This window comes from Cygnus atratus, chromosome 4, assembly GCF_013377495.2.
Source record: "Cygnus atratus isolate AKBS03 ecotype Queensland, Australia chromosome 4, CAtr_DNAZoo_HiC_assembly, whole genome shotgun sequence".
Classification (NCBI taxonomy): Eukaryota; Metazoa; Chordata; class Aves; order Anseriformes; family Anatidae; genus Cygnus; species Cygnus atratus.
The window spans coordinates 7,738,709-7,751,991 of record NC_066365.1 but is presented as its reverse complement, the minus strand read 5'-3'; the positions used below and the strand labels follow the sequence as shown (position 1 = coordinate 7,751,991).

Sequence of the window (13,283 nt, the reverse complement as noted above, 5' to 3'; positions counted from 1 at the left end):
ACCCCCCCTGTAGCCCTGTGGGTCATACTGAAAGCTGGGGCATCCAATTTGTCCTATTTCTGACTGTGAGTGCCCAGAAGCATACGTCTGGGAAAACACTGGGCAGGGCAGAGACAGGATGAGGCAAGTGCAGAGTGGTATTTTGCCAATTTGTAGTAATCTGCAGGTTAGGAACTTCCTACTCCAGAAGTTTAGTGCATATTTGAGTATTAATAGCCATGGGTGGGTTTTAGTTTCCTCACAAAATTTTTCTCATTGAATAAATTAAGTGAATCTGTTTACAGTTCCAGTTTGACAGTTTAAATACATCTGGTGTGAAAATATACTTTCTTTTCTAAGTTTATTACTTCATAATTTCATTTTGATATTGTAGTTGTTGTGTGAAGAGAAATAGTAAATAGTAGCTTTATTCTCACTGATTTAGGGCTATTCTTAATTCCATATATCTCAATCATTCTTACACTCAGTCATTGTTTTTTCAAGATGAAGAGTTCTTGCCTGTTTAACTTCTTGAGGCATTCCTTACCTTTGTTCAGCCATGTCTGTGCCTTTTCTAGTTCTTCAGGGTGTCGTTTACAACATGGGGTGCCTAGAGTTGCATCCAGCATTCAAGATGTGGGACCAAAGAGGAGAACCCTGTGCTAGGTTGTCACTTGGAAAGGTTACACACCAAGAGCACCAGTGCAGCCGAAAGCATCTTGCTCAAAAGATGCTAAGTGAAAAGAGATGCCTACAGATATAACCAGCATGGCTAGAGCATCTATGCCTCAACTTTCCGAGACTTGTTTCTCTGTGCCCAGAAATCCTTCTCTAATTTTGCAGGCTGAACAATGTCTGCAGAACGGACATTTGTAGTTCCTGATTGTTCTGGTTCAGTACATCCTATTTATTTTGAATTCCTTGTCTGTCAGGTTGCATGTATAATCAAATAGTACCTGTACTCAGAACAGTATACTGAGTGTCAATCAAAAGATACAGGAAATGTTAATGATACGTTCAAGGTGGATCTTTTCTTTTCTTTTAAAATCTCTATACTGGGTAAGATCACAAAATTTAGAAAAATAAACCGTGCAGACAAAAGCTATCCATCTAAATACTCTTCTGAAACATTTTAAATATTTTTTTTAATGTCAGTCTTAAAAGATGGCTTTTTCGTGTACCTTGACTTTCTCTGTGGTTTGGATAAAGATGCTGTGAACTCAATGTAAAATTAGCAAGTTGGCTCTTGTACACAAAAGCTGCATCCCCAGATATACTACTGGCTACCTTGTAAAACTGTTTGTAGCATATCCAGCATTCCTGTGGCCCTGATCCAAAACAAGGCTGATCAACTACCAGATTTTTATGAGATGAAGGAACAGTACTTTTGTATAAAACAAATTAGTGATTGAAAATGAGTCACCGAAAAGCTCTCAGAAACAGAATGGAATATTAAAGCATTTACTTACGTTAGTCATCTTCTATTTTTCTCTGTAAAAAAGCCTGTGCAAGAGGTAGTAGTAATAATGTGTTGCCACCAAAAGTAACACGTTACTACAGGATTTAATACACCCCATTTTTGCGAGTGTTTGTGCAGGAGTAATTTTCAGGGGAAGTCAAAATGCAACAGGAGGTGGAATGGGCCAGACAGTTGGGTCTGGCAGCCCTTGCCAGACTCCACGTCCTGACTTACCAGTTTATATTGTTAGGATATCAACTACTAAAGGCTGTGGGGTTCAGGATTTTCTGCCCAGATGAGAGAACTAATTGTACTGAAAGCAGTCCTTTAAGCCAGGTGTTAAGTATAAGTCACTCCCTGTGCTTGGGATAGACAAAATGGTTCATCCTACTGTTAAACTGCTGACTTGATGCCTCACAAGCTCATGACATGATACCAGGTTGCTGAGCAACTGTATCATATGTATCACTACTAGTCTTATTTTTACCTTTACCATCCTGACCTGGTCCCCTTAAATCTTCCCAGCTAATGTAAGCTTTCACGTGACCTTACATATTGACAAAATCTACTTATTCACATTTCCCTGTCACACAGCCAAAAAGATTCCTTACATTGGTTTTATCCCACGGGTTTTTATCTCTGAGAATATGATCAGCCTGTGCAGTAACAAGCCTTCTGGAAACAGATTCTACAGAAACAGAGGAAGAGATGGAAAAGTAAGCAAGAGATGATCACAAGAAAACAACGGGGGTTTTGTGCATGGAAGAAAAGCATCTGCAGCTTCCTCCCTAAATGACAGGTTCAGCGCAACTGTGAAACTGCAGAAATCGGGAAGCTTTGTGTAATTATATGGTAGGAACCCACGGGACCACTGCAGTCTTTTCACTCTGAATATCCCTGTCGTTGTCATCTCAAACTGTAAGGTTTGTTCTTTTCAGAACAGCAAAAGAAGGAGAAAAAAAGGAACAAAACCTATGAATTTGTTTAAGATGTATTTGCGTATATCCGATACTCCCAGATTTCAAAGATAAATATGTCTTTCAAGGTATTAACCCTGTTTAGAAAGGAGAAAGCCCTGGCTTTGACAGAAAGAGACAAAATGAGCAAGTAATGTGTTTCCTGAAAGGTACTTTTTCCCTCTGTCCCTGTGGCCTTCTGACTTTGTGGCCAGAGGTCTAGTGCTCCTGCAGTATTCTTACACGTGTTTTCTTTTTATGCATATGGTTTCTAATTTAATTTCTGTGTATTGTATTTTTACATTACTTATAGTATTTAATCATATCTACTGAGTGGCAATTTCGCATTTTAAAGGTAATGTGGCATACCACTGCCATAAGCATTGGCTGACTTTGAAGTATGTCTCAAGCTAAAAGTCTGTGTATGTTAGTGAGATGTGCTCAGTACCATAAAAAGTTGAGGGATTGAAATATTTAGTCAGTCACGTCTGAAGATTTTGCCCAAAATACATCATGGTGCACATCATAGGTAACTGTGGAGTATTAAAATGGTAGACTTCCCCCAGAAAAAGTAAGCAGAAGGCAGCCAGGAGGGAGTAGGAAAAAAAGATGGGGGAGACGTTCCCAGCACCTCCTGCAGGTTCTGATGTGGCAAGGAGTGGAAGAAATTACAAACATTTGAGATAGAGCACTCATCTCTTTGCCCAGTCAAATACAATTATAAGTGGGAGTTTGTTATTTATCAGGCATATATGTAAGGTAGAAGAGGCTATAAGAGAGAAACAAGGTCTGGGTGAGGTCTCCGATAACAGAAGCCTCTCTCCATCGTCTGCAAAAACTGGTGTGAAGGTGAATTTTTTACCTATGTATTTTCTTCTTCCACAGACACTGGGCACCCCTGCTTTTTTGATACCTATCTCTCTCATAGTCCTCTTGCTATAAACAGCTTCTGCGATTTCAAAGCTATATGTGTTAGCATGCAGGGAGATGAGATGAGGTGCCTGTGTGATGGAAGAGAGGTAGTGCCACAGTAGATGAAAACTGAAGAGAGAGAGGTATGAGAGAGGGTAGTGGGTGAAGAAAATGGAAGAGGAGGTGAAGCACAGTGTTAATTTGCAGTAACGTGGTTGGTCATTGAGTACCCCACAGCGGTGTAATTTGACAAATTCCAGTGATATTTCCTGAATAATTTAAGTAATGACATTTTGCAGCGGACGTGCAGCTCTATTGCTGGTTGAGTGTCATGCAACACACGCACTACATTTAAACCCACTGGACACTACCAGGGAATATGATCTTTTTTCTTGCTGGCTTGTTCCAGGAGGTGTTGGCTTAGCAGGGCAAGGGGAGGGAGACAGGCTTGAAGTCTCAGGGGGCAGCACCAAGTGCAGCTGCCAGAAAAGCTCCCAGAGTTGCCCGCACACTGCTGGCTCACATTTAGGGGCGAGGGGGCTCCTTCCTGTAGCCTAGCTAAGGCCACGTGCATATTAGTCAGTAAACAAACCAACTGCCTGATAAATAATTTAATACCTAAAGACTGAGAACTTAAAAAAATGAAGCACCGTACTTTTATCTGTATGGGACTTGGGCTACAAAAGGATAGGTGAATCAAAAATGGAAGTGGGATGAAAGCCCCAGCTTTGGCTGAGAAGCGAAGCAGCTCCACGAGTGTGATTCCGCTGCCTCCATGGCACAGCTCCTGCGCCTCCAGCAGGCCGCCAGCGCCTCAAAGGCAAAGAAGGGCAGCATAAGGGAAGCTCTTGCCTCCTTTCCTTTGCACCATCCCGTATGTGGGCAAGTGAGGAGGAGGCAAAGTGCAGCAGCTGCCAGCTTGCTTCTGAAGGGGGCTTCGTACGTCGGTGCGAAGCTCTGAGGCAGCGCTGGCTGCCTTTCAGGCCCAGAAGCTGCCAGTGATGTGTGGCGAAGGGACCGTACCTACGGTTCTCTGGGGCTGGGGTGAAGGCTTTCTGATTAGTCACCAGGGAATGGTAGGCGGCTAGACACTATTTAACATTATTTGTTTTGAGTAACAATTCCTGCTCACTGACAGAGTTGGCATGGAAACCGAATCAGCACTCGTTTTTAAAAGGGTAGTCCATTCACAGTGAGGTTAGTCATCAGTGGGCAGGCCGAAGAGACCCGGGCTGCAGCTGCTAACGCGCTTATATTTTCTCCCCGAATAAGCAGAGTACTCAAAATGGTAGCAGGGATACTACCCTAACTTGTATGAGAATAAAAGGGCGTCTGTTGAGAATTGTATTACATGGTTTGAATTGATTTGGTTCTTTTTTGTTTTGTTTCATTTTGTTTTGTTTTTTAAAGAGGGAAGAGTTATTAAATTACCTGAAATTCAGAAGGTTCTGATTTCTAGAAGATGCCTTATATTTTCACAGATCAGTTGAATTTAAATAGTTAACACAGTTCATATAAACTGTGGTGCTTGTAACAATGTGGTGGAAAATGGTATAGTCCTTTAAAGGCTCTAAGCTTAGCATTAGGGCTTTGTGAATGTCTCGTCAAGATGGAACCCTGTATAGCACACACAAAATGGCATTTTCAATTACTTTCCAATTGTTGATGAAAAAATTCAAGATGTGCTTATTTCCATCATATTTTTGCCCCGCACAAGGATAGAAGCAAAGATACTGCTGCTGGTTTTCTGAACCAACTAGACTGAGGCAATACTGATGGCTAAATTGCCATTCAGCAGCATTTCATAAAGTGCCTGCTGGCATCCTGTTCTCAGATGCAGAATGATAAATGTATGCATAAATTTGAAAAGTTTAATTTCATGCATAACCTTTGACTTCTGGCTTTTTGTATACTCAGAAATATATACGATAGACCATTCATTCCTTCTTCATTGACACAGGATTTTGTTTACTTTACAGTAACTATTTACATTCAGTGCTGTTACCAAATTGCTAGCGACACTGACTTCTCTTTTCTTTGTGTTTACCAAGCAGATAATCTAAGTGATGCCCTGAAAAAGCTGAAGATAACAACCACTGACAGCATGGCAGATAGCTTGGAGGGATGCTTGGACTGTCTGCTTCAAGCTCTGGCACAAAACAGTAAGTTCTATGGACCTTTAAAATTTTAAATCATATCATGAGATCAGTGAATAAAAAGGGAGGTAATAAATTATGTCTGAAAGACTCACTCAAGCAATGGGCTGCTAGATTGATTGCTCTGGGTTTTGTATTGTTTTTTTAACCCATATATGTGTGACATTCAGGTGGTAACGAAGACAGTGGTAGGTAAATTCCCGATATCTGAAACAGCTGTAGTCCAGTCCTTTTTCCAATATTATGAAGTAGCACAAGAACTTTGAAAATTGAGTGAAGATTTCTTCACATGAAAAACAAAGGACAAAGATGGACAAATGAACTTGATGGGACAGGGAGAGGGATATGGGAGCTGCTTGCTAATTCTGGTTAAAAGAGCATGGTTTCCTATCCATAGTGTATTTTTCCTCATATTTCCGATTTATATTTCTTAGGAAAGTAGTTTTAATTAGCAGAAGTGGGCCTGCTATCCAAAGATGGTCCAAATTTGACAGCTAATATGATAACAAAAATAACTTAAGAATGGAACAAGAAGAGTTTGCTTGTTTTTTTTGTTTGGTTGTGTTTTTTTTTTGTTTTTTTTTTGTTTTTTTACTGAAAGCTGTGGAATGTGGGAATGTGTGTCCCTACTCCTAGCAGGCAGAAAGGTATGGTAAATGAAGATGACAGCTTATGAGACTCTTCCAAGTTTAACTTTCTTAGCACTTCACATGGTGGCAGAAGAAAAATCTGTGTACAATTTCAGGTCAAAAAACTTGTCAGAATAGATACAAGTCATGATTAAACTTCCTTTTTTTAAAAATAAAATGATGGTCCTTTGTAAATATCAGTACTCTCAAAAGTATATGCTATCAATCAGTCTTGTTTCTTCCCCATGATGTTATTCTACAAATCACATCATTTTGGTTTTCTTGGTGTAAAATACTTCATGAGTTTTTTCACAATAGGATGTAAGTTCCATCCATATCACATCAAAGATGTCATGTGGATAATAACAGTCTTTGCATTTAATGGCAGTGGTGGGGTTTTTTTGTTTCAATTTAATTATTTTGCAAGGAGATGTCAGCCAGGAAATAATAAACTCTGTTTTTTAGATCAACTCATTTTTTGAAGATGATGAATCATTTTTATAACAGGTTTATTTATTAGGCATATCCAATTCTTTAATCCAATTTTCAATTGGCTTTGGTATTTCCAATATTTTAAAGTCTAATGCTTAAACTTAAGCAATAAAAAGAAGACGGTATGAATAATGACAATGCACTTAGTGCTTAGTATAAATAGCAGAGTTTATCATTTTGCCTATGAAGGTTGCATAGCTGTGTCACAGCACAAGTTTGGCAGATGCAAAGTAATTTTGACTAATGCACAGCAAACATACCAGTGCTTCCTTGCAACCAGATGACTCTCTTCCATTGCAGTCTGGGGCTTTACTCTTCTTTCCAAAATCCTTTCTCTTCTGATCTTGTGGCTGCCAAATCAGATAAACAGATTAGGATTTTGACCTCTCTCTTCTTGGGTAGTTTTACAGAATTTAGCTCTAATCCCTGCCTGGTTTACCATGTTTTTTACATGTAAGTCAGTAATATGAATATAACCCTGATGAACTGCCATGTGATACAGATCTGTACATTTTTTCAGTTGCCCAAGATAGAGGTAGATTTGGATCACTTCACTTAAAGAATACTGAACTAGATTGACAAGAAGCAATAAAGGTTCTTAAATACAAATACCTTCAAACACACTTTGCTTCCGCTGCTACACTTTGCCTTTTCTTCTTTCCATTAGCCAGTGAAGATGGTGACTCTTTTTTTGCTATTGCTTGGTATCTGTTTTCTCTCATATTTTCTGTGCCTTCTCATCTTCCTGTACCACCTTTCATCTCATTTTGCTCTGCCCAGAAGATAATCATTTTATCCACCACCTATTCATTCTCCTCACAATGATTTTATACATGTAGTGACATTGCTTACTAATGCACAGGTTAGGCAAATCTCAACTCTAAGTGGAGGTAAGGACAATTAATTTCCAGTGGATATAGAGATCTTCCTCCACTAAAATTCTTAAGTGGGCTGCCCTCAATGGAGGTGCAGTTTCATATATTTTTTCCAGGGTGACCAAAAAAACACAAAAATGTTTAATAATGATCACTTATTGATGACTTGTGTGAACTTTTCATCAAAAAGCTTAAGTAGAAAAGCACTATTGCCCTTTTTTAAATTGCTCAGGACATTAACTGCACCTTGAATATATATATCTGAAAGACAATTCAGATGATATCCTTCAAAACAAAGCAAGCAGTAAGTTGTCCTCCAAAACAGAGAATACGGTTCCAGCTTTGGGTAATTAAACTGACCTTTCCATTTCTAGGTAATTAATTTTCCGGTTTGACAGTATCCCAAAGGAGAGGATGTATTTTGTGATAAAGATTACTACCCTACAGCTACAAAGTAGAGGAGATTAGGTGCCAATACGCTTATACCTCTGCCTGTGTTCTGTGGAGAAGAGAGTCAGCTTTCTTAGTGATCAACTGTGCATCCAAAATTTGCTTCTGATACCTTTGAACTAGGGAAGACATTCTTTGCTAGTGCAAAAAGAGAGTATGAAAAGGCTTGTTTTACAGAAACTATCAAAGTAAAGACATTAAAGAAAGTATGTTTAATGATAATCCAATTTAGGGGGAGGGAAGAGCCAAAACGGCAAAAGCATTTTGTCTAAAATAACTCACTAAAAATTAGATGGGTTAGATAGGACAGTTTTTTCAACATCTTGCTAGTAAATTAGGAGCCTATAAATCAGTTGCTTTTCAAGTAAATTAGACAGTTTGATACCAAAGTTTTACTGAGTTTCCAGAAAACAGGCTTTAGTTCCCAAGATAGTCTGATGATTTTGAAAAAAAAATTCAGAAAGAAGACAGGCTTCTCTTTCGGCATAAATTTGTAAGAACAGCAGCTCGTTCAGAAGACTTCAGAGATTATTAGGTAAATTACATGTAATGGATTGGTTCAAGAAGTAGTTATAGTATATAATTGTCTTTCTAAACACTGCAGTCTGTGAGATAGTTGAGCTACCAATATATTGTGATAGTCCTTCTTCCTTTGACCAAGCAGCCAGTGAATGTCCTTTCTCATAGTTCTTATCCATCTAGTTAACTTCTTAATGTGGATTTATTTATTTATTTATTTGGTACGGTGTGTACCATATGTACAGATTACATAGATGATAATATCATATAGACGTGTTACAAACTATACCTCTGTGTATTAATACATCTCTCTCTCTCTCTCTCAATGTATGTATATCAAGCAAACATTTAGGGCTAAATGATCACAAATGTTTTACCATTAACAAGAAGTCAATCATTTCACAGAAATGACATAATTTATATTGGTAGATAGGAGCAGTAACACGTAACCCGTAAACAAAATAAGACAACATGACAGAATGGTTTAAGAGATGACTTCCATACCCGTCAGAGAACATAGTTTAAATTGTTTAGAGTCAAATACCCATTTTGTCATTTTAAAATGTGATTTTTTTCATGAAACATTTTTTTTATACTTTAAATCAATTTCTTTTTAAATAACTTGATTTGCCTGAAATGAGTTGAAACGGGAGAACCAGTGAGCTACAGTTCAAAGACACACTGTTACCAAGTTTCTGCCAGATAAGTCATGTTTGGGTACCTTAAGAATAACCTATTATTAAAGCAGATTTTACAGGACTAGTAGTCTAACCTTTTGTGACTATAAATATTTATATATATATAAACATACATATATATTTAAGGTAAGGGAATTTACCAGGACTGTTCTGAAGACTGTTCATACTGTACAGGCTGTCCCCAGAGTGCATGGAGTGATGCCACAATGATTGATTCATAGCTAGTCTCTTCTTTTGTGGGTAGAATTAAATAATGTCTAGGTAGATAATGTGGAATATGTTTTACATGGGAAAGTTTCATTACTTATGTTTTCGTATAACATTAAAATAGCAATGTTTCCACTGGAGATCCTTCAAAGAAAGGTAAAAGCCGAGTAATAATAATTAGAAGTCAGATTGTTTATACTAAATTATAGGTTAATTGTAACAGAAATAGTTTTAATAAAATTTCTCAAATAATGATTCTACTTTCCCTTAATATATTCCCATGTGTATGATAATATTAATGAAATTTGCATTCTGATTATAGTTCAGTAAGTCATCATATTAGAGTAAGAATAGAAAAATAATCCATGCGAGGAATAGAGTTTATTTTAATAAAATTTTATAGGTCTGTGATTTCATTGGGAGTTCACAGTGGTATCTTAAGTCACATAACTTATAGTTATATTCACTAAGACTTAGAAATGTAAATATTATTTTAACTTACATAATATTTACTGTATTTTTAATACACTGATGGAACCCACTCCCATCTACCACCAGACAAAAACCACAGTTAAACCCTGTGTTAGTACAAAATTGTGTTTTTAACAAAGGAAATAAAAATGTATCATTCCCACAAGTTCAGTGTAGAAATACTGCATCTACACAGGAATTTTTCTACACAAAGAACTATTACACTGCTTTTAATTGCTAGCTGCATGCATGCAGCATATGTTGTGGTTGTTGCAGAAACATAAGGTAATTTCCTTAGTCTCCAACAGTACAGTGACAGGTTTGGTTCCGTTTACTTTGCATGCAATCTTTTAACTTTTTCTTATGTTAAAATGTTACAAATTACTTTCTTCCAATATCATATTACGTACCATATAGAAAGGGATGGCGAAGTTGAGATGAATGTTGTAGCTCTAATTTCTTTTTATGTCATCTGTTGTTTGTCCTTTTTTCTTTTTTTTTTAACAATCCTTTTGTCAACCCATCACTTGTTTGATAATTGTAGTACCTTGGAACATGATACCCCTTGTCTAGCCTTATGTGCTATTCTGCCATTTGTCACACCAACCAAATTAAGGCATATGCGTACACACGTACTATACTACACAAGGGTGAGTCGGATAATAATTTCTGATAACTGCCAGTAAATACTTAGCAAGTCAAATTGAAATGTTTTTAGCTACTATTTGTCTAGGGAGACAGCAGTAAAGCCTTTCACATCTGAGACCCGGGTCTGAAAATTCTGCACAGATGGTTTCTTCAGGAGACATTGTTTGGAGAGACATTTATTCCTATTTATGCAGATATTTTAGTTCTTATGTGTCACCAGCGCTTGTGACTGAGGCCAGTCATATATACTATCTACAGGCACTGGATAAAACTGAGGGCTATAGGCTCAGAGAGGTAGCAATGACAGGGGAATAAGAGATAAGCACACGTTAGAAATGCTTTACAATAGGAAAACATACCTTATTTTGTGAACTTCCTCCAGCATTCCCAGTGAAGTCAACTGGCATAGCTGGGGACTTTGTACCCATCCTGTCCACCATATTTCTGAAAGCAAAACACAAGTGCTTGATCTCCTTCCACCCAGCAGCATTCATAATTTCTAAACAGCTGAACTTTCTGTATTTTAGATCTCTGAAGGCAGGCTGTGGTGCATGATACATAAGCAGTGTCAGCAGCAGAGAAATAGAGTCAGTCAGCCATGCACTGAATGAATTACTGGCTTCTACCAAATCAGGAGGTGAAATTCATATATCACGTGTTATCTTTTAAAAACTATATATTAAACAAGTGGCTCCATTGTCTGTCCTGTACAATTTAGATGTATGGATATGGTTTGGTGTGTTACTGTCAGGAAAGAATTTTGCTGACCTGTAAGCAGATAGTTTACAGTAATACAAAGTGCAGAATTATCATAACAATTGGAAAAGACAAAAAAAAAAAAAGGAGGAATTAGTTTGTCAGAGCATTTGATTCTGAGATTCTGCAGCTTTTTTTTTTTCAATTCAGCTTAAAAACAACAATGCTAAGATTAACTGTGCATTGCAAAATGTAATTTCATTTTGTGTGTAATATGTTAAAATTCCTTCCATTATAATTTGAAAATGTTTAACAAACAGGGGTTGTTTTCATCCCCTTCCCACCCCCTCCCCAAATAGGCTAGAGTAATAAACAGTTTGCCTTGTAGCTGCTTTATAATAAAGTCTGTAAAGAAAAAAATGAATTAAAGTCTGCAGAAAAATCCACAGGAGGAAATGAAAGCAAAGAGAGCTCTGGTAGGTGAGTGTGAATGCATTTCTCTCAGAGAAGCATTGTCATGTCATCTCCCTGGGTTCATTGTGAAGCGGGGAGCAAGTTCCCTTCCCTGGGGCTTCAGACTGCCCTCTGACACCACAAAAATGTCACATACTCGTCTGAAGCCCAGAGCCATCTGCCTACACGTCTTGGCCATAATAGTGAAAGCTTTATATTCGGTGTGATATTTTTGCTAAATTGCTGTCGTATTTAGCAACTTTGAAATCAAAGGGTATTTTGCATGTTTGTTATTTTGTTATAATTGCAATTACAGAAGGACATTCTCTGAAAAGTCATTCTTCCCCTACATACAAGTGGAACTGAAGATGCAAGGGAGGCATATTTGCTTGCCTGACTGACAGAAATTCTCAGTGCAGATACTGCAGAAAAATGACATCTAATGACACCATCTCTAGTGGAATCATTAGACTTGGTGTATTACTGAATGTTATTACTTTTTGAATAACAAAAAGTAGCTGAGTATTACTACATGCTCACGTTATTTTCTATTTTGGAACCAAGAACTATGTTATGAAAAAGAAAACAATTATTTGGTTTCAAGAGTTTTGTTTTAAGAGCACAATGTTACGTGTTTTATTATTATCATAATTCAGAGGATGTAGTAATTGGAACTTAAATTGTTTTATGCAGAAAAAAGTCTGTGAGACAATGGATACATCTTCATCCATTTATGATTTTATTGGCTCAAATATTTTCAATTTAGGCCTTAATCAATGACAGCCTAAACTAACAAAAAAACGTGATAGCTGAATTGCAGCTAGGAATCTAGTTTTTTATACATAAAACCTAGGAAAGGTAAAGGTAAACCTAGGAAACGTTACATGCTGGAGAAGAGTATTTTGACAGATTATAAACTTACATTTCTGGTAAGAAGTAGCAAATGCTCTATTCTCACATCTAAAAAGATATGACTATGTACTACCAGATTTTGGGAATGGTAGGTTAATCGGATAGGGAAGTACAATAGCAAACAATATTGGCCATTGCTGCATATTATTATATAGTGATTTATACCTATGAAGTGCTGTCTCATAAATGTTACGTCTATCAAAAAATAGTTATCCTAAGATCCTCAAATAGAGGTCCACAAGAAAGGACTGCCTGGAAAAAGAAAACTAGAAGGAAATATCGGTTTTCTTTTAAACCACAGGCCTTCTGGGACAATTATTGCAGTAACAACAGAAAAATGAAAATGTTATTGCTAGTCCAGACATGCTGCATTTCAGATACAAGAGGTTATAGCAGACATAAATAACCCAGATTTGACAGATGAGAAATCTGAAAATTGACTGAGAACATTATTTTTGGCTCTGATATTCTTTCTCAGCGTAAGAGGCTGAAAATGCCCACTAATCCCAGCCTTCAGCACCTGGCTCCAAAAAATGCCTGGCGTGTGACTGAAGTGCAAAGACAAGCACACGCATTTCCAACCATTTTTTACACATGCTGTTTGAGAGGCTGCCTGTGAGTTTGCACGTTGGTGTGTAAAAAAATGCTGAAGCAAAATTATGCCAATAAAGATATGCTTAAGTGAGAGGGCAGGGCCCCATTTTTGAAAAAGGGGTTAGAAATTTTGTAAAGCAGTTACAGTTTAATGAAGAAGGTTTAAAATAACACACT

General features: G+C 37.4%; 1 protein-coding gene across 6 annotated transcripts in view; it reads left to right on the top strand.

Moving 5' to 3' along the window:
- The window catches only part of RAP1GDS1 (Rap1 GTPase-GDP dissociation stimulator 1), a 96,349-nt gene that overhangs the window by 26,726 nt on the left and 56,340 nt on the right, over positions 1 to 13,283 (top strand). For 3 of the 6 annotated variants that reach the window (XM_035545805.1, XM_035545841.1, XM_050710209.1), the window contains one exon: positions 5,358 to 5,468. In XM_035545805.1, the coding sequence (XP_035401698.1) occupies positions 5,358 to 5,468 (111 nt within the window). The remainder of the gene's footprint in view (positions 1 to 5,357; positions 5,469 to 13,283) is intronic. The other 3 variants (XM_035545822.2, XM_035545852.2, XM_035545832.2) reach the window with 1 other exon arrangement.